Genomic DNA, 21,330 nt, shown 5'->3' on the forward strand with positions numbered 1-21,330 from the left:
GCGAACCCGCCTGCTCTTGTGTACAGCTCGGGCAGCCGGCAGCGCCGGGCCGGGCGGAGCGGGGCCGGGCTCTGGCAGCGGCTGCGGTGTCCCGGCGGTGCCGGAGCCCCCGAGCCCTGCAGCTCCCCGGGCCCGTCCCGCTGCCCGGCCCGTGCCGCTGGCTCTGCCCACGCGGGGGGCGCGGGAGCGGCTGAGGGGCCCGGCTGCTCGCCTCTCACCTTTCTAACTGTCATGTACATTTAAATAAAAAACGCGAAAGCCAGCGCGGCTCTGTGCTGTGTGTGCTCTGTGCTGTGTGTGCTCTGTGTGTGTGCTGTGTGTGTGTGTGTGTGTGTGTGTGTGCGCTCTGTGTGTGCCCTGTGTGTGTGCTCTCTGTGTGTGCTCTGTGCCCTGTGTGTGTGCTCTGTGTGTTGCTCTGTGTGTGTGTGCTCTGTGTGTGCTGTGTGTGTGTGCTCTGTGCTGTGTGTGCTCTGTGCTCTGTGCTGTGTGTGTGTGTGCTGCTCGCCGGGCCCGGCGCTCGTCCGGCCCCGCGGCCCGTGCCCGCCATGCCGGCAGAGCCGCGGCCGGAGGCGGCGGCCGAGCCGGAGCTGGAGCAGTGGCGGCAGTACAACGAGACCGAGCGGCAATGGGCGCTGCGCCGCCGCTTCATCCTCCGCCACCTCCCCGCGTACCCCGGCGGCGCCATCGACCAGCTGCTGGCGCTCTCCGTGCTCTGGACCAACCACGTCTTCATGGGCTGCAGGTGAGGCTGGCGGCCCCGGGCGGGGGTCGGGGCTCAGCGGGACGGGAGCCCGCGGGGAGAGGCGGCGCAGGCTCCCGAAGGCAAATCCCGGCTCCAGGTGCGCGTTGGGAGGCAGCCGCGGAAGGGATGAGAGGGGCTGGGGGAGAGAACCACTGCCCCTGGCCAGTTCTGATTCCTCGAGTGTGCCGCTGTTTGTACGCGGAGGGGAGCGAGGCACCGCAGAAGTTTATGTGTTTTGCGAGGAGTTCTTGGTGTCCCGCCCCCAGGACTCGCTGAGCTTGTGGTGCTGTGTCATTTAAATGAGGAGAGAGCTTCCCTGAGCACACAGCAGCCCGTGCCGTCCCCTGAAGGCTCTGCTTTTCTGGGAGGAGTAACCGTGGAGAGGAAGGGGAATCCTTTCCTGCAGCCCTGCCGGCTTGTGGAGCTGTGCAGAAAGGTCACCACGTTCCACAGGCGCCTTCAGTGATGAGATTGTTTTTAACTGCACGGAAGCAGTTGCTTAACGAGCAACTTCTGCAAACCGTGGCACACAGATGGACTTTTAATAATGTTCCATCCCGCAGCCTCTGTGTCATCCCCACAGAGCAAAATCAATATCTTTAAATACACATCTGCCTGTTCCCTTTTTTTCCCCCCCCGGGTCACATACTAAGCTGTTCTGCCCTGCAAGCACTAAAATTTAGCATAGATTTTAGACAGTTTCAAATTCCAAAGCTTGAGCAATATGTTAAAATTGAGAATATACATATATTATTCATATAGAGTCTGTGTGGTCCATGTTAATGTGCTTGTGTGCTGTCTTGATGGGACCTTCCCTGTGCCAGGGCTTTGGGAGTGATGCAGTTAACAGCTACAGGTGCTGCTGATAGAACTGCACGGCTGTGTGGGGAGGTTTCAAATCCCAAAAACCGGTGCAGTTTAAACCTGTCGGTGCAGATACTTTCTGTGATGGACTCCTTCACCTGCAGCTCTCGGGGGGAGCAGATTTGGGCAGGGTGCAGTCTGGAGCCATTGGCACTGAAGGTGTTTCCCAGAGCTGCTGTGCCTGGCTGGGAGCACTGCATGGGAGCATTCTGTGCTGCTAAAACAATTCTAGCTTTGCTCACAGTGGCCTGGGGAAGGAAGGGACCTGCAGCATTCCCTGGAACTGCCTGTGGTGTTTGGGAAGAGCTGTTGTTGATTTATCAAGCAAATAGCTTCAAAGTTGGAGGGATTTTTGTTGTTTTCCCTGAAGTTTTGTTTTGTTTTGTTTTCCTGATGCTGATTTCTTGCCAGCTGGAGGCAGCCTGTCTGTTGGACAGCTCAGCTGGTTGCAGCAGGGTGCTGGCAGTGGCAGGGATGTGGGTTCAGTCCCATGTGAGCCCTTCACCCAAGACTTGGGCTCCATGATCCTTGTGGGGCCCTTCCAGCTCACACTGTTCTGTGGAGAGAGATCAGAGTCTTTGCTGTGAAATCTGAGTGTTCTGCTGGGAGATGCTGTGGAGGGTGCCCAGAAGGCTCAGAAAACCTGGTCAGTGAGGAAGGGGTTAAGGAGAAGGCTTCATTTAGTTTAGGTGTGGATGAGAGAGGCGCTCCTGTTCCCAGATGTGTTAAAGGTGGCTGAGATGGGGCAGTGGTGCAGGAGAGCATTGTGCTCCAGTCACAGGCATCAGGGTGAGGGGTAACCTGTTACAGCCACAGCAGGGACACTCCAGTGAGGCACTGGTTCCTCTGGGCAGCTTGGACAAACACACGTTGAGAGTGGTTGATCTCCTGCCTGCCCCCAGCTGGAATATGAGCCCCAGAGGTCTCCATCCTTCTGGAGAGTGACAGGTGTCAAACCTGACACTGTTCTTGCACCCTGCTGGAAAGGGACATTGTCCACCACAGGTAATGTCATCCTGTCCCTGCAAGCCAAGAGAGAGACAGATTCCCACTCCTCTCCCTTTGGCTGCCAGAGAACAGGGATATGTCCTGGTTTGAAGGAAGGTGTCTGCCAAGGAAGGTGGGAACCACCCTTGGGATGGAAAATATGACCCCGTCCCCTCTCAGTTATTATAAGTTTGAAATTATGGGGCTTTCAGGCAAAGACCTGGGAAAAGGAACAGCAGTTCTTTACTGGAATGTGTGTGTACTGTGTGTCAGTGTAAATGTGTGTATGCACTGTGTGTGTGTCCCTGTGTGTCCCTGTGTCAGTTTCAGTGTGTCCCTGTGTCAGTTTCAGTGTGTCCCTAAGAGGATGAGGCTGTGTCCTGGTTTGAAGGAAGGTGGGAACCTCCCTTGGGATGGAAAATATGACCCCTTCCCCTCTCAGTTATTATAAGTTTGAAATTATGGGGCTTTGAGTGTGTACCCTGTGTCAGTGTGTTCCTCTGTGTGTGTGTGTGTGTGTGTCAGTGTGTTCCTGCGTCAGTGTCAGCATGTTCCTGTGTGTCCCTGTGTGTCAGTGTCAGTGTGTCCCTGTGTCCCTGTGTGTGTCAGTGTGTCAGTGTGTCCCTGTGTGTCAGTGTGAGGCAAAGACCTGTGAAAAGGACCAGCAGTTCTTTACTGGAATGTGTGTGTGCGCTGTGTGTCAGTGTAAATGTGTGTACACTGTCAGTGTCCCAGTGTGTCCATGTGTGTCAGTGTCCCTGTGTGTCCCTGTGTGTCCCTGTGTGTCCCTGTGTGTCAGTGTGTCCCTGTGTGTCCCTGTGTGTCAGTGTGTCCCTGTGTGTGTCAGTGTGTCCCTGTGTGTCCCTGTGTCCCCTCACGCAGAGCACAGGCCCAGCCCAGCCTCCCCTGGCTGCAGTTCCGGGCACGGCCAGCGGGGGCGCTGCTGGCTCCCGGCCGGCAGGGGGCGCGGCTTCCCCCGGGGCGGCAAACAAAACAAAACAAACAAAACAAACAAAACAAACAGAACAAAATAAACAAACAAAACAAAACTAGCGGGAGCTTCAGGGTCAGGTGGACACCGAGTGCAGGGTTAAAGTGTAGCAAAGAAAGCCGGAGGCAGCGCAGAAAACACAGGCTGGGCTGTCCTCCTCCCATGCCAACAGCGAGAGGAGAGGAGCTGAGCCCAGCCCCTCACCCCTGGCAAGAATCTCGTGGTATCTTTGACCTTCCAAAGAGAAAACCCTCCAGGTGAGAGAGTAGCAAGCTGCCCACTTGCAGTGGGGGCACTTTGGCCATTTCTTTAGTCTGTTTCTTTTAAGTACTGGTCATTATTTTCTCTTAGTAACAGAAGGGACAAAATTCCATGAGAGAAAGAAACAAAAGGAAAAATCCTAACCCCCAACAGGGTATCACCACTGTCTCATGTCCCTTTGATCATTCCTGGAATTTTCTTCCCATTCCCCATTCCACTGCCTCCACTGAGGGCTGAGCTGTGCTAGTGAAGCAGAGATTGGAGTAGTCTGTGCTCAGAGTTCTCCCAGGAGTTTATATGGATCTAATTTCTGCTTGATCCTCTAAATCAGGAGCAGAAAAAGCCTGTCTTGAGTGGAGCTTGAGTAGATTTCCAGAGTCCTTGGAACAGCAGTATTCAGAAGCTGGTGCAAATCCCTGCAGCCCAGGCTGCTGGGACAGCTGTGGCTCCTGTCTGGGCAGTGCCCACAGCTGCTTTCTGGCTCTGGAACGTGAGCATACCATGGACCAGGTGCTGCATTGCTGCTCCTCCCTTCTGAACCGTGGTGTGAAGCTGTCACAGGCTGTGTCAGGCTGTGTTTGTAGGCTCTCCTTGGATAGAAAGGTCTGGGTTTTTTTCCTGTTCAGCCTCAGCATGCAAACGGCTCGAAATCATGTGACAGATCCCCAGAGCAATGGAAAACTGATCTGGTGGGGGATGTAAGGCCTGGAGGGATGGAACAGGGCTGTGCCATGCATGTCCTGCTTGTGTGGAACTGTGGGTGCTGCAGCAGGGTCAGAGTTTGCTCAGAGCTTGTCACAGCCACCTCACCTCTCGTGGTTCAGGAACCTAAAGCATTTCAGTTACAGCACCCAGTTAGAATTTAGTTTGGCTTTTTAAACAGTGGTCGATGAAGGCTGAGTAGTGCCTTTGTCACCTGACATGGCAGTTTTGGTGTTGGTGACGTGCAGGTTCTGGCTGCTGCCCCACACAGGACTCCAGTGCCAGTCTGAGCTCCTGTGTTTGATTCACTGAAGCTGCTGCTCCTCTCTCACACCCCAGTATTCATCAGTGCAGCTGTGCCAAATACTGTGCTTTGTCAGATAATGTATTATTTAAATTCCAGTTTAGAACACTGTCAGTGTGGTGGCTGCATGGTTAATGAGAGGTGGGTTGGTGCAGAGCCAGGTCACTGGTGTGTGGCTGTGTGCCCGTGCCACAGCAGCTGTGGCAGGGGGACAGGGGTCAGTGCTGTCTCTGCTCCAGCAGGATCAGGGAAGCATCTCCTGTGCTGTGTCTCAGGTAGCTTTAGTTCTCGTTCTACACACCAAAAGCTTGTGTGTGCCCCTGGGGCTGGCTCTGAGAGTGCTGCTGTTCCCCACAGGTACGGTGTGCAGGTCATGGAGAAGGTTCTCAAGATGGCTGAAGGCATCGACATTGGGGAAACGAGGTCCTACGAGCTGGTGCCCAGCAGGAAGCTGAAGAGACACCGCTCTCCGTCAGACAGTGAGTACCTCTGCTGTGTTAGTGACCTTCCCTGTGCTGCCTGGGGCAGCCCTGGGAGCGGGGACACCGGTGTGCCACGGGACAGCCGGCACAGCAGCCTGGAGGGCAGCCCGTGGTGTGCTCTGCTGGACTGCAGAGCAGTTCCCCCTCCTCTGGCGTCTGCATGATTCACACACGGTTCTGTCTTTGCTTAAGAAAATACCATTTTTCATTTCAATTATCAGGTAATTGGTTTCCCCTGGGGACGGTGTCTGGAATCAAATACCTGTGTGGCTTTGCTGTGGTGAGGTGTGATGTTCTGACCCTAGGAGGGGTTGTACATGTGCATAGTGATGTTCAGCTCACTGATGCTGAGTTACAGCCTGCTTGGAGCTTTGAGGGGAGTAGACATGATGTGTAGTTTTGGGGTTTCTTTTCCCCCCTGCTGGGCCTGGCAGAGTGCTGTATATGTCAGCCCAGTCCCATGGTCTTAGGGATCAGTGTTCAGCTGTTGCTTTTCCAGTGGAGGAAGTGCAGCAGGCACAGAGGGCTGGCAGTTGGATGGCTCTGTCTGCTGGCTGCTCCATGGCACCTTCAGAGCTGCCTGCCCTCCTCTGGGCAGGAGCTGTGCGGGCAGGCCCGTGTCAGCCAGCAGTGTGGCTGTGTGAGGCACAAATGGCCACACAGCACAGGGCTCCTCTGGGCTTGGGTATGATTTCTAGTTCGGCCAAAGTTGCTTCCCTTACCCTGACAGCCAGCAGTCTTTCGGTGCTTCCATGGGCCAGCTGCAAGACTGAGGAGATACTGTTCTTCTCCTGTTTTGTCTGTCACAGGCAGCAGCCCTGGGGGTTCTCCAGGGCTTGTTGCACAGACTGCATCATGAGCTGTTCTGCTGGCAAGAGCCTTTAGGTGCTGCTGCAGTGCAGCCATCAAAAGAGACGGGGAAGAAATGCAAACCTTGCCATAATTCATCAAAACTGATGGGCAAAGGATTTAATGCGTAAGAGCTTTGTCACCTGGTTTCAGCAGGAAGGAAGGGCTGTTTGTGCTGTGTGGTGTTGTGTTCACCTGCAGCGAGCTGGGTGGAGATACCTGTGCTGTGGTGGTTGATGTCTAGACAGCCTGACCTACAACAAGGCCACACACATTGGCACTGGATTGAGCAGCATTTCCCAGCACTGAGCTGGCCTTCTGCTCCTCCGATGAAATTACACACATGTACCACGTCAGCATGTGGGTGCTGAATCTTCCACAGGAGAAGTCTTGTGTAACCATCTCTTCTTAGATGTAACATATTTGCTTGTCAGCTATTTGATTCTCCCCTTCTGCAGTAGCTGTGCACACCAGGATAGTCTGTCTCATTTGCATTTCTTCTGGTGAGGAAACAAGAGGTCTGTCAGTAATGCTCAGTCATTGCAGCTGTCCCTTGAGGCTCAGGCAGATTTCTTCATGTTTGCTGCCCTTTAGCCCAAAGCAATTACACTGAGAGAAGATGAGCTTCTATTAAGTGAGTAAGAGCCCTGTATGTTTTGGAAAGGAGGGTTTGGTACCATTGTGTGCTACCTCAGATGAGGAGACCTGATGATAAAGTAGTTTATCTATAGTAGTTTATCAGTTTATTTATCAGATGACATCATCCTGCAACCCTGCAGCAGAGTCAGAGCTGAGGTTCTAGTCCTGCTGTGGTGTTCTGTCTTGTTGACCATAGTTTTACTTATTACTTATTTTAGTAGATTTGAAGATGACCAGATAGGTCAGTGAGCAATGCTGGAATTTGAAGGGATTAACTTCAGAAATGACCAGATAGGTCAGTGAGCAATGCTGGAAGGCAGGACCATGTGACTAAATATGTAGAGATTTTTGTGTGGTAGCTGTGAAAGTGGAAATACCACTGTAGTGACCTGCACAAGAATGATTGGTTGTCTTTGATGAATTGTGAATGTCTTTTGGAAGGAAACCTTTTGGGTTTTGGCTAAGGAATGCAAGTCCTGTGTTCAGAGCCTGCAGGCTTCTCTTGAAGATCACTTTCTGAAAACATTGCCTCCCTGTCATAGCACATATTGGTAATTGTGTAATATTCTTCCATCTCCTAGGTCCAGAGCCAGAAGAGACTCCTGAGCCGCCCAAAAAGGTGGTCCCCAAGTTCCGAGTGCGACCACGCTTTGAGCCCATACATTTTGTCACCAGCGCGGAGAAGGATGGCAAGAAGGACAATTCTCTGGATAACCAAAGGCAGGAGGTGAACCAGGAGGCAAATACAAACAGCATGGCACAGCCAGCTGAAAACTGTACAAATAATTTTGTGAATGCACGAGAGATGAATCCCCAGCTCTCCAGCTCAGCTGGGCTTGGCTTTACAGGCCCAGCAGCAGCAGCCAAGAAGGCTGTCAATAGTGTGGACTCTACCACAAGCAACGCCGTGCAGGTTTCTGTTTCCCCTTCAACTGCCCCTTCTGCATCAGAGACTTTCCCTCCATCAGCAATAATGCTGAAGCAGAGCTTTATGGAAAAACTGTCAGCAGCTGTCTGGAAAAATCTTACTAATCCAGATGCAAACACTGGGACAGATAAAATTAACTTCACGTATCTTTTGACACGTTCGATTCAGGCATGCAAGACAAACCCTGAATATATTTATGTTCCTCTGAAAGAGATTGCTCCTGCTGACCTGCCCAAGAGCAAGAAGCTGCTGACAGATGGCTTCGCTTGCGAGGTGCGATGTCAGAACGTCTACCTGGCCACCGGCTACGCCGGCAGCAAGAACGGATCCCGGGACCGAGCCGCGGAGCAGGCAGTGAAGCTGCTCAAGAAATCCGTGGAAGTTCGAGTTGTTCAGCGCAAGTTCAAGCACACCTACCACGAGGACCTGGTGGTGTGTGAGGCAGGTGTGTGTCGCCCAGATTTCCCTCCCGCTCTCAAACCTCATGAGGAGTTCGTAGTTGCCAACAGGGACTGTGTCCCAATGCAGCCCGGTACTGAATCCACGAAGGGTTCCACGAATACCAACAAAGACTGGACTAGTTTTGTCCTCACAGAGAATGCCAGCGATGCAATAGGAATACTTAACAATTCTGCCTCGTATAACAAAATGTCTGTTGAATATAAGTATGAATTAATGCCCAACCGCTCGTGGCGTTGTCAGGTGTATCTCCAAGATCACTGCTTGGCCGAGGGATTTGGCACAAAAAAAACCAGCAAGCACGCGGCAGCTGAGGAGGCACTGAAGATCCTGCAGAAGATGCAGTCCAATATAGCATCCCTCAAAGTGACCCAGGTGCAGAAAGTGGGCTGCTCATCACGGGGCTCTGGGAGGAAGAAGGACCTGAAGGACCTGGTGATCTACGAGAACTCCAGTAACCCAGTGTGCACCCTGAACGACACCGCCCAGTTCAACAAGATGACGGTGGAGTACGTCTTTGAGAGGATGACAGGCATGCGATGGAAATGCAAGGTGATGCTTGAAGATGAATTCATCGCAGAAGCAGTTGGAGTGAAGAAATCTGTCAAGCATGAGGCAGCAGAGGAAGCCGTGAAAATCCTCAAAAAGACTCAGCCAACTGTTGTTAATAACCTGAAGAAAGGCGCTGTTGAAGACGTCATCTCCAGAAATGAGATTCGAGGTCGATCAGCAGAAGAGGCTTTCAAACAGAAGATCAAAGAAGACAACATTGGGAACCAAATTTTAAGAAAGATGGGCTGGACAGGCGGTGGCCTAGGGAAAGATGGTGAAGGAATTAGGGAGCCTATTTCAGTAAAGGAGCAGTTCAAAAGGGAAGGACTTGGGCTTGATGTGGAAAGGGTGAACAGAATCGCTAAGAGAGATATTGAAGAGATCATTCGAAACTATGCACGTTCAGACAGTCACGTTGACTTGACTTTCTCTAGAGAACTGACCATGGATGAGCGGAAGCAGATACATCAAATTGCCCAAAAATACGGTCTTAAAAGTAAATCCCATGGGCAGGGATACAACAGATACTTGGTGGTGAGCAGGAAGCGGCGCAAGGAAGATCTGTTAGACCAGCTGAAGCAGGAAGGCCAGGTTGGGCATTACGAGCTTATCATGCCCCAAGCAAACTGAGGTGAGGTGTCCCCTTTGACCAGAGACTGAGTTTCCTTGCCACTCGACTAAAGAAAGAGATGCTGCATTTTTCTCGTGGGTAATAATGACATTAAAGTATTTTACTTTGGCAATATAATTTCTAAAATGTTGTTAGGTGTTTAGAACCGACCGAATTCTGTTCAAGCGCATTAGCACAACCCAAAAGCAGTAGTGCTGTTACTGTATGTGTCTTTGATATTACTTGTTCCTTCACATTTTAATAGTTTTGTAATAGCAAACACACATGTCCAACGAGAAGGAATTTGACATAATTTAAAATTATAGGTCCCTTGCTCTTGTTGAGCAAGGAAGGAAAAAAAAAAAGCCTTTTGGAAAAAAAAATTATATAGAAAAGGAAATGCAGTCTGGGGGCATAAACTTGTATGTAAAATTGGTATTAATTTCAACAAAAATAAAGTTTTATTTCTGGAAAAAAACAGTTTTGTCACACTTTGTATTAAAAAAAGTGTGAGAATTTGATTATTCTTGAGAAATACATATATTGAGGTCTTGTCTCTGCTGTGTGTATATGTACAGTATGTAAACCTTAACCAGTTTAGTGGTAGTTTTATTCATAGATTTCTACCTTGAGTCTCCCATTCTGAGAGTCACTGAAGGCACCTTCATTGCCAGCAAATGGGACTGAGAGAATTCCAGCGCTTCTACCTTGGAGAACGGGTGACATGTGCAGATACCATGGTGAAGTGTGAAATATAAAAACTGGAGGTAAATGCAGAGCCCACGCTCAAAGATGCTCATGTAGCTTGTGGGGACTGTTATATAACTTATTTTTTTACTTGGAATATCAGCTCTTTAATCCTGAACGAAACTGAATCTGTGCTTGGTTATTTCTCTGCTCCATCCCTGTACCGGTGTTTGTGTCTGGTGAGGGGGATTCCCCAGGAAACTCCCGGCCTTGCTCTGACCACGTGTGAGTGTGGAAGCTCTCCAGGGCCAGCTTATGCCACTGGGAGGCTGGAGTGCTCCTCTCCTTTAGGGGAAGCAGCCTCTGGCCTCCATCTGTGCTGCTCTGCCAGCAGGGTTACAGGACCCCTGCTCTGTGAGCCTTGGAGAACACTCCCTTCAGGCTTAGGAAGTTTAAAGGATAGCAACTGACCTTGGAAGAGCCAGGAGTGGGGCATGCCTGGAGATGCTGGCTCTTCTGTCAGCAGTGGGGGCTGCAGATGCTTCTGTACCAGTCCTGCTGCAGTGCTTTTGTCAGGTCTCCTGTTGCCATGTCTCAGCCATCACCTGCCCTTTTCTGGTGCTTGTATTTGACTCTCCACATCCTTGCGCCATCCTTCCCCTCTTGTTCTGTTCTGGTTTTAAATGCTCTCAGGACTGAGGTGAGGGAGGATGCCTAACCTCTGAATGTCCTGGTGGTGAGCAGTTAGAGGGATTTTCATCCCTGCAGGGTGATGAGGGAGAGGAGAGACTGCCCTGGCAGGTGAGACTCGGGAGGCAGAGAGCAAGAGTCCTTTCCTCTCTGCCTGGCTGCAGCACAGCTTCTGCCTGCTTGGTCTGCTCAGTAACAACTTGCTGCTGCTGTGAAAAATACTATGGCAGTAAATTCTGAGAGTAAGTTTTTTTTCCTTTTGTTTGGGGTTGTTTTTTGTGCATTTCTTCTCCCTGTGTCTGAATTGTGCTCTCAAGAATGCTGGATTGTAGCAGATGGTGCTGTAGGAGTGGAAGAAGCCTGGTACTTTCTAGGGAAAGAAGTGAAGCTCCTCCTCCCTAGCTTGGGTATGCACCAGGTGGTTAGAGCTTGGTGATGCCAAGGAAGGCAGTAAGAGTTCCACTGATTCAAGATGAAAAATGCTTCTTTTGGGAGAGGTGGGGCCCAGCTGCAGTCGTGGCAGCTCAGCAGGGGCAGCTGGCCCAGGCAGGTTGTGCAGGATATTTCCTGTCCTGGGTCCTGGCTGTGCCCCCTCTGCCTGTGCAGGACTGGTGGGACTCAGCAGCGTCGCTGTGCCCAGGGGCTGCAGAGCCTCAGCCTGCAGCAGAGGCAGCACGGGGCCATGAGAGGCTGGATAAAGGCCTGGCCTGAGCAAGGTTGAAGGTGAGATCAATTGTCTTTGGCAGCTCTGTGCTGCCCATTTCTGGCTGCCGTAGGAGTCCACTCTGTTTTGGTTTTTTTAACTGGTGAAACAGTCTGTGGCTTTAGAGGATCTTGGCTCCCGCAGAAAGGGTTGTGGCACTACAGCTGCCCCACGTGAGTCACAAGGCTGTTCCAGGGTACAAGCTATCACTGCAGGTACCAATCTGCATCAAGTTTTGAAACAGCTACTTGTACAGAAACCAGCTCTTGTTACCTGCCACTCATCATAAATCCTGGAGGAAAGTAAATGCAATTCCTGTAGCAACAGCTCATGAAAGTTGCTGCAGCTCCTTTCTGTCCCTGCAGGTGCTCTGTCTGTCCCTCACTGCCCCTCCCCTGCACTGCCCCAGGCACACCTCTCCCCACAGCAGGAACTGTCAGTGCTGGAGCTTCACCCCACACCCAGCTGCTGGCAGCCCAGTTAAATAAGCACAGTTATACACTTCTTGCCTATTTATACAATAAGCACTAAGGTTACACTTTATTTACAACTTTTGAAAAATGTACAGTTTCTTACATGGGTTACTTGTGCAAAGTTATACTTTTCAACTAACAGACCAATGTGCACACAAAAGACACTGGAACAGTGGACAACACAATTGCAGGTTCCATCCCACACTGCTGCTTAAAGTTCTGTATCCAAAGGTACAAACTCGCCTTACAAAAGAAGTGACTGGACTTACAAATGTTTTTTTCAGAATTGAAAAAATACTTCCATAAAACTGAAGGGAACGAACTCAAGCATGCAGCAGTAGCTCACACAAACCACGCGGTCATCTACGAAGAGCAGAAACTGCAGAGACTCGAGCGCCTACCCTGGACCTAATTCAAACTTCCCACAAGACAAAGTTAGATCCCAAACAACTTATCTTTCTCAGCTAAAGATAAGGGGCAGGAGAAAGACACTGAAGGAGAGTAATTCCATCGCTGGAACAGGTCAGGTTTTACCTCTTCCTTAATGTGGAAGGCCTTTTGCTGAGTACCACAGCTCTGCCTGGTTTTGTCCAGTAATGCCTCGGTGACAGGACTATGGAAACCTACTGACAGTTTCTGTAGGCATGTCCTTTAAAATAGTAATTAAAAAAAAGGGCTTGTTTCTCACCCTCAGCAAAGATCCAAGTACCACAGCCATAGTGATTTATGTAGATCTGTACATAAATCTTGCATGTGAAGTGCAGAAGTAACAAGCATTCCAGGGTCTTACTAAATCTTTGAACTGCAATCAATCGAAGAGTTGATTTTTTTAACATGAGTAAAGGAGTTGATAAACCAATGCATAAGGGAAACAAAAAATGATTTCTTCACCCAGTACTTAGAAATGCAGTGGGGTCTAAACCAATAGTAGAGGTAAGTGACCAGCCCGGACACATCAGCACTTTAGTTAATATCAGTTAAAAAATGTGTATGTATATAAACATCCCTTTTATCAAGCTACACATAAGCATCACTGTGTATAACACAATTACAATTAAAAGCTTAGTGTACACTACAGAAATGCACAATACTGCCCTAAGACTGGAGAGGGACCACAGAAAATGAATTCAGCATCAGTAACTCTTTTGCAAGTAACCCAAGTACAGAACGTTTGACTTCAAAGTGGGTGCGTTCTGATGTCCAAGGAGAAGAAGCTTCAGCAAGGGAGGGTGGCAACAGCACAACAGCTATTTCGCTTGCAAAGTAAATGCTAGGAGGAAAAAGATGACTCGGACACTTTGTTTATTTTCCTCATCAACAGAGTGTTCATTTGCATCATCCTGGGTCAACAGTCACGCCAGCTCTGTTCTACTATTGCAGAAACCCGTTTTTCATATTCCCGCTTATTCTCTTGGTATAGCTGAGCTGCCTGGCTGTTTGCTGGGCTGTTCGGATTTGGCTCATCCAATAGGGACTGTGCAAAGAGAAAAAGATCCTTAGGCACTGAGAAGCACAGCTTTCCAACACATCCTCTAAAGCAGCCATACTATCAGAGCAGAGAGGTTAGTCCAGGGGCAGCACACTGCACCCCTGCAGCCAGAAGGCTTTAGAGGCTTTGGCCACCAGTGCCACCCCTGCACCGTGCAGGTGACTGCTGTGACAGACAAGCATTGCTGGTGGGCCCTGCAGTGACCACCTGTGTCACTGCCTGGCCAGTTCACACCTGGGCAGGATCCACTCTTTGCCAATATCATAGCTGCTATACTGGCTCTTAGGAGAGGGGGAAAAAAGTTCCCTGAGCTGTTTTTGTCAAAGCATCCTAATGCAATTCTGTCTCTTCATGCAGAGTTCTTTTACCTGTATGGATGTTAAGATGGAGGAGACATCATAAGTGGGGCTCCAGCGATTCTGAAGGATATCCAGACATATACTACCGTCTGCATAGACTGGAAAGGGTCAAAAAAACCAGCTTAAAACACAACTTGTACAGCTACTGGCTTTTCTCCCTAGCATTGCCCACTCCTGAAAACCTGTGTACAGACACACTGCAACAGCCCACGGTGTCTGACAGGCTGAAATACTGCAAAGAGGCCTCTAGGTAGGAAGAGTGAAGCTCCTCACCAACAGAAGCCTGAAGTATTTAAACTCAACCGCTGGTTATTCTCTCACAAACTTCTCATTGCAACTACTGCTGTGGAAAACCATGAACAGATTTAAGATAAAAAAATGTTAGCTACCCAGAAGTGAACCAAACAAAGAACACCCACAAACGGTTGTTCACACTCAAGGTTTCCCCATGAAATCTCTACAACAGAGTCCAGTCACCTTACTCACAGCAGCTCCATGAGAGCCTTCCCTCCCTGCACTGCACCCACACTTGCCAGGTTGGAAGGTTTCTGGTACTTCAGCACCAAGGCAAGGAATACCTCTCCAGCCTTTAGTTACCAAGGAAGGGGGTTAATCAAACAACCCTGCTGCCACTGGCTATAGCTGGACCCTAACACTACACTTCATGGTGCACCATTCCTACAGATTTTGGGGAAGTGACAGATGACAGCTGCATTCACTGGTGTCACTATGCTATGTCTACCATACATACAGACAGAAGCCCAAAGCACTGCTATTTAAGTACAAAACATTCTTCTGTCAGGCTTAACAGGCAGTTGAGTGTCTCATCAGTACTGTGCTGTAACACCTGAAAGGTAAGAGGCTCCTTTTATTGCCCCTTTCTTTTCCAGCCTGAGCACTGCTCACATATCCATCCTCACCAAAGTTACACAGCCACACTGGAATTGTGCTGCCTTATTAGTGGAAACTTTATAATAAACAGACCTTTTATACAGCAAGCTATAGCAAAAAACACCCCAGCCCTCTCTTTTCCCCCACCAAACCTCCAACAAAACAGCAAAAGTAAACCCAAGCATTGTGCAAGTACTTACCATTTGGATGAAACATTTTAGAGACAAATCTGACAGTAGGTGGCTTATTTGGGTATTCTTCTGTGAATTCTATTGTTAGTTTGAAAGTTCCTGGAGTTGAAAGAGAGATAAGCAACCTTTATTCAGCATGAATTTACACAAGGGATGAGTAAGTAGCATTCCCCCACAATACACACTGACACTACTGTGCTCACACAGGCATGATGGATATGGAACACACACTGCAATCCACAGCAATTCCTTTGCTCTGGTGGAGTTAATCATTAACACGGAAGTCCCAGTCAGTACTGGTATAAGAGTATTTCCTGTGGCTGTTATTAAACCAGTCGAAAGGTTTATGGAGGGAAATAAACCTGCCCTTGGGGTTTTCTTCCAGAGCCCAATCCCAGTACACTGCAAACAACAGCAGTGGGTGTAGAACCATCTGTGTAACATAACGTCGTGGAGTTAATCATTAACACTGAAGTCCCAGTCAGTACTGGTACAAGAGTATTTCCTGTGGCTTACTGTTATTAAACCAGTCGAAAGGTTTATGGAGGGAAATAAACCTGCCCTTGGGGTTTTCTTCCAGAGCCCAATCCCAGTACACTGCAAACAACAGCAGTGGGTGTAGAACCATCTGTGTAACATAACGTCATTCGGTCAGTCCTATCTATGGAACATGCTGTCATAGCAAGGGCCTTGTCATTTCTTTCCTCTACATTTAAAAAAAGCTTATTTCTCAACAACTGTAAGGTAACCAGGTCTTACAGAAAAGTAGTATTGAAGCAGCATCCAAATCTGACACTTCAAAATATAAACCTGACCATTTACTTCACACTAACTGGTCATCCTTAGTGAAAGACTGAGCAGAAACAGAAAACTCTGGGTGAGTCTCAATCCAACCATTTTGGCAGCCTGCACCAACCTAAACTATTTTAGCCCTTCTCCTCAGGCTATGACAATCTGAGAATAAGAAGTCTGTCAGCTAAGCTGCACATATGGGTTCAGGGGATTAAGGCCTACTCCTGGTTCAGCTCGGTAACCAAGGAACTCCACCTACTCCCCTGCAGGGCAGGCAAGCTCCTCCCAGGCAGCCCCAGAGGCAGCTGGGGAGGTTCCTGCGGGGCCCAGGGAGAGCAGCTGAGGCGTGTCCCTATAAACACAGCTCTCCCGCACAAGGACTGCACCCGACACTGACACTGGAACAAGCTGCTGCTGGGCCATGCTGCCTCTGTGAAAGGGCATCCCATGTACAGTGATGGGTGAGTCAGGCCCCCACGTCCCCCCCACACTCAGTGTCCTTGCTTCCTATGTGAGGGAGTTTTCCAGCCCTAACACAATGAAGTTATTCCTTGGGCTAGCAAACATGTGCCAATAACTGGTAAGCCAGAGAACAGATTTTTGGTTTTCCTTTTTTTTTTTTTGCCAGATCATCAAGGACCTACAAGATTTCCCAGGGACTCCTTTCTTTATAAGGAGATAAACTGTAACACTGAGTTACAAGAAATGAAGGTCACTGCTTTGACATTCCAGTTAGCAAATGAAGACACAGCACAGATGCTTTAGCACTTTCTCTACAGCAGCGGGAAGTCTCAACACCCTAAAAATAAGTTTATGAATGTTTGGTTTTTTATTAGCAGCCTAACAATGTAACAGCAGAGAGCCAACACTATGCTATCTCACTGAAACAAACGAGCCAGAACAGTAGAGTTAGGATTGTTCAAATTAGTGGAAGTCTGCAGTGGGGTTTTCAAGTTCACTCCAGCTTAGTCCAGTGGCACAGAGCCAAGTCTGAGATCAGCTTGAAAGCCAGGACTGGGAAGTTAGGAACAATTTCTACCAGCTGCAAACATCAGCTCCTTAGAACCAAATGCTTAGAGATTTGACTCCAGATATTCTCAGCTGTCCGTGCCCCAGTTCTGGCTCTCAGGAGCCTCCTCCTGAAGGAGTGACTAAGCAAGCAGTAGGCTGAAAACCAAGCACAGACCATCACACAGGTTTGAGAGTAACAGCAGCAGTTTGGTCTTAGAATCTGTTTAAAACTCCTGAAAGAAAGAGAAGCTATTGTCCCACCAGAGACAGGAGAGCGCTACTTAGAATCTGTTTAAAACTCCTGAAAGAAAGAGAAGCTATTGTCCCACCAGAGACAGGAGAGCGCTACTTTTAACACAAATCTGAGCAAGGGGCTCATCTGGAGCAAGATCCAGCTGCAGTATCTATCTACCTACTCAGATTTCCAAGTCAGGGCCCAGAGTGGCAATGGCTCTTTGGAAATGCTCCACAGTATGCAACCCCTCACTATTGAGCTTTATTAAAGGGCACATCCAGAGATTTGACACACCAAAGTCCAAGGGTCACTCACACTGAAAGCCCACAACAGGTATCACAACACACTGCTGGGGATGAGCCCTTCAGGGTCCAGTCCCTTCTGGCACTAATTTTAATGCTTTCAACTGGTATTTCTCACAACTTACCCCAGACAGACATTTTTAAACCATGAATTATGATATTTACTGTCATTATTGATATTGGGATTACCACTAATCTTCGGCAAACATTCTCTTTTCTGCCCTGTACTTACCTTGCTGATCACTCCTCCCTCAGGATTTGAGTCCCTGACACAGCCCAGAGAGGCTCTGCACAGCCTGTGCCCCAGCCCCAGCTACTCCAGAGAGCAGAGCCCCTGGCCCTGCAGGGCCCCCTCACTGCAGCCCCAGGATCAACCCTTCCATTGCACCGCCCAAAAAGCAGGGATGATTCACTCCTGCACCAGGATACAGGATCCAAATTCCATGAGCAAGGCATAAGCCACACAGAAGACAAACACCTTGTGTCCTCTGCTCAAGCCTCCTGCACAATCACAGCAAGGCAGGACACAACAGCTGAACTACCTGAATCTCTGACCAGGAATCCTCCACTGACCACAGTACCACCATCCAGCTCCAGGGAAAGGGGCCTACAGCACTGGGACAGCCCGGATTCCCGTGGCTGTGCCAGCATTACCACTTTAGATGCCACACACGAAGGTTCTTAGAAATACAGTGAAGGGCAGGGTAAATATCCCCAGGCTCCTCCTGCAGACACCTGCAATCGACTCCTCTTAAACCAGAAGATGGAAGCTGTGCTGCTGATCTAAATTAGTGGCTGCTCCTAAGCTGAGCCAGCCTGCACACGGAGTTGTGAAAACACCCTCCAAAGTCTGGGGGTGGACAAGGAGGGATATCAGCTGCAGAATGCTGCACAGCAAGTAAACAAATGTGTTTCAACTTCAGGTTTGCAGCCCAGACAAACTACACCAGCCCAGAAGCTGCAAGCAGAGAAGGGCCTCACCAGAACAAGGATAAAGAACAGTAATTCTCATGATGTTGGTATCATTACACCTCTAGAATAACAACTCTCCCCAAATTTCACAGGCTACTTTTGCAAGAACTAAGCTATCTGAAATTTTACAGTATCACCACAGAGTGAAGGACCCTAAAAATTAAAAAGAACACTGACCTGCAAAGGCTTCATGAGCAAGATTCTAGAGTTTCAGTGTATCTTGGAGTCACAAGGGCCTGTGCAGTTGCCAAGCAAGTCCAAACTAACATGCTGTTAAATTAGAATTTCCTTACTCTTACCTACATGAAGCTGCACTGCCATTATGGGGACTGTGCTACTCCACTCACTGAATGGGAAAGCAGAGCTGAGGCACCAAGAAGCCCTATCTCCAGGCTCCACTCAGTGCTCTGGTATCTAGGAAAGTGAGATGCATCCAGAGGGCAGGAGATAAGCAGATATCCTGCAACACAAGACACATCTGCTTTCCCGAGCACACAGTGTGAAAACACAGGCTTTGCTAAGAGAAGAGCAATCCATCACACCCTGAGATTACACGATGACACCAAGCAAAGCAGGACAGCAGCAGCAGCCTCAAGCATCTGCCTGAACCTCAGACTGCTGTGAGTGCAGCATGTCCTCAGTACCCACAACAGCCTCAGGAAGCACAGAGGAAATCAATGTCAGGGCTCTCTAGAGCAGTCCTCAGCCTTCTGCAACTAAATGGAAATACATGGGAAAAAGCCCTTACAGCATCTGTTAACCACATGCTGAGCTGCAGGAGCCTGAGCATGGCAAGAAGCTGCAAGGAGACAGCTTTCTGCTCCAGACAGTGAATCACTCTATCAGCAGCAGTGCTCCAAAGCCTAAAGCAGCTCTAGCAACCCCCACTGAAGTGAAGTGAGCCCTTCTTTAAGGGTTACCAGATGAGACAGCAGAGCACATTTAGTCTAGCTGTTCTATTATGCAATATTTTAACTCCAAGCTCTAAACATCAGACTGCTGAAGCTGCTACTCTAACAAATCTCTTAACTAATAAAATTCATTAAAAAGAAGTGAGTCTTCAGTTTTCTTAGGCCTGAAATATTTGAGGTCTTCAAAATCTTCACAGAGAAATACATTCTGCAGTTTAGAGGCACATCCACAGGTGCTACCTCCATGGTAAACAAAGACAAGGGAGTTAGCCAAGAACAACAGAGAGTGAAGGAATTTTTCCTATGCTTTTGTCATGAGTCATGGAGATCTAAGATTAATTATAGCCTGCACTGAAAGTACCTTAAAAAATGCATCACTGATTTCAGTTAGACAGTATTTCATGTCTAACAGGTTTTCACAAGATGCTGGAGCACTCAGACACCATCAGCAAACCTATCCTGGTCAGTAAGGCCAGATGGAAACTACAGGAATGTCACCAGGACCTATTCAGTCAGCTTTTAAACTTAAAAAGTCTTTTCAACCTTAAGCCCTGAATGATACCAATTGTAGCAGAGCAAAAGAAATGACATGAAAAAGCCACTCTTCTGAACTTCCTCAAACATTCAGCCCATTTCCTACTTCAGATGACTCACACTGGAACTTGCTCACAGAACACTTCCAGCATCAGAAAAAAACAGAACTCAAACAAAAGACAACAGTTCTATGCCAAGTTATTGATGGTCACCCAAACATGAATGTCCCTAAAAACATGACCCAGAGTTCAACAGGTAAGTTGGCAGAGACCTTTAAAATTACTTATAACAGATGTAACAACTACATACAAGACTGTACAAGCTAGCTTGTATTTTTTTGTAAGTAAACATAGCAATCTAAATCTACAACACTTTCTGAGAGCAGGGTTAGAAAAACAGTATTTGCATAAATAACATGTTTACACGTGTGTGGCAGAGTGAACATGCACCCACGTCCCCCCGCCGCCTCCAGGCCCACACCTGTTGCAGAGCCCACGGCAGTGACACCAAGGCCGTGTCACACCGCAGCAGCTCACCCCAGCCAGCCAAACCCCAGCCCCGCACTTACCGTCCTCGAAAGGGGTCCCCTCGGGCCTGGAGAAGGGAAAGCAAAGCACAGCGTTACCCCGCTGGCAGCCCGGCTCCGGCCCCCCGCGGCCCGCCGCCCCCTTCCCCGCCGACTCACCCGAAGATGACGGCGTTCCACACCATGATGTTGTTCTCAGAGGGGGCCCCGCTCACCCCGGCCGGGGGATCCTCCTGCAGCCTGCGGGCACAGCGCCGGTGAGGGGCCGCGCTGCGCAAACGGCGTAACCCGCCCCGCCAGCGCCAACGGCGCAACCCGGCCCAGGAGCGCCCGCCTGCGCAAACGGCGTAACCCGGCCCGGCAGCCGCCGCTGCGCAAACAACGTAACCCGCGGCAGGCAGCGCCGCCCGCGCTACGCAATCAGCGGAGCGCGCCTTGCCCCGCCGCCATGTTGTGCTGCCCCCTCCTCCCCCGGTAGCGCTCGGCCCTTCGTCCTCCTCCCGCCCGCCCGCCCCTTTCCCCTCGGCCCGCGGCCTCGGTACCTCTTGAAGTCCCGCATGAGGCGCCTACGGGCCGGAGTGGACATGGCGGGCTGAGGGTTATAGCTCAGGCATACACTGCCGGAGGGAGCGCCGGGCGCGGCTGAGGTTCGAGCTCCGACTGAGGCGGCGGCGGCGCTGACGGACAGGAGCGATCGCGGCCTCTACCACTGCGGCGGGCGCGGGGGGGGAGCCTGGGCTGCACCGACTCCTGCGCCGGCAGCCCGACGGTCCCGGGATGTACCAACGGCGCGGGGGGAGGGGGGCGGAGCCGGATGTGGCTGAGCCCCCGGCCCAGCCTCTACCACCACGGGGGGGGCGGTGCCTGGGGGCGGGACCAACGGCGGCGGAGGGCGGGGCGTGACGTCACAGTGGCGTCACGGGGGGCGGCGGCGCTGAGGGCCGGCACCAAAACAGTTCCGTGGGGGGAGCGCGGGCCGGGCCGGGCCGGGCCGGAGCGGAGCCTGTTCCGCCTCCCGGGGCTCCAGCGCACACAGCAGTGACTTGGGAAGGCAAACACCACCACTCCGAACGCGCCCCTTCCTCCTCCTCCCCCAGATTCCTGAGCTGAGCAGGAGCCCTGTGCCCTGGCACATCCCTGGCTCAGCTGGGCTCAGCTGTCCTGGCTGTGTCCCCTCCCAGCTCCTCGTGCACC

At 50.3% G+C, this 21,330-nt stretch overlaps 2 protein-coding genes across 2 annotated transcripts; one reads left to right on the forward strand and one right to left on the reverse strand.

The window, feature by feature from the left end:
* The first annotated feature begins 504 nt into the window (after positions 1-504).
* Positions 505-10,235, forward strand: NKRF (NFKB repressing factor). Its single transcript, XM_039717533.1, is given in 5 exon segments — positions 505-742; positions 5,209-5,330; positions 7,403-8,154; positions 8,156-8,195; positions 8,198-10,235. Coding segments are annotated over 5 exon segments (2,304 nt in total). The 5' UTR covers positions 505-545; the 3' UTR covers positions 9,391-10,235.
* A 1,720-nt stretch (positions 10,236-11,955) lies between these two features.
* UBE2A (ubiquitin conjugating enzyme E2 A) lies at positions 11,956-21,005 on the reverse strand. Its single transcript, XM_039717535.1, has 6 exons — positions 20,679-21,005; positions 20,296-20,376; positions 20,179-20,204; positions 14,863-14,952; positions 13,781-13,869; positions 11,956-13,397 (listed from the first exon to the last, which is right to left on the reverse strand). Exons 1-6 carry the CDS (start codon positions 20,720-20,722, stop codon positions 13,269-13,271), a joined length of 459 nt encoding a protein of 152 aa, XP_039573469.1. The 5' UTR covers positions 20,723-21,005; the 3' UTR covers positions 11,956-13,268.
* Between the last annotated feature and the right edge of the window lie 325 nt (positions 21,006-21,330).

The sequence above is a fragment of the Passer montanus genome, unplaced genomic scaffold (assembly GCF_014805655.1).
Source record: "Passer montanus isolate IOZ18808 unplaced genomic scaffold, ASM1480565v1 scaffold38, whole genome shotgun sequence".
In the NCBI taxonomy this organism is placed as follows: Eukaryota; Metazoa; Chordata; class Aves; order Passeriformes; family Passeridae; genus Passer; species Passer montanus.

Bases quoted from the DNA above. Each gene is read 5' to 3' on its own strand.
- UBE2A (XM_039717535.1), bottom strand. From the start codon at position 20,722: ATGTCCACTCCGGCCCGTAGGCGCCTCATGCGGGACTTCAAGAG. The intron at 20,377-20,678 runs GTACCGAGGCCG...CTGTGCCCGCAG, and splicing joins CTCATGCGGGACTTCAAGAG to GCTGCAGGAGGATCCCCCGG. The intron at 13,398-13,780 runs GTAAAAGAACTC...CTCTTTGCACAG, and splicing joins CCATCTTAACATCCATACAG to TCCCTATTGGATGAGCCAAA.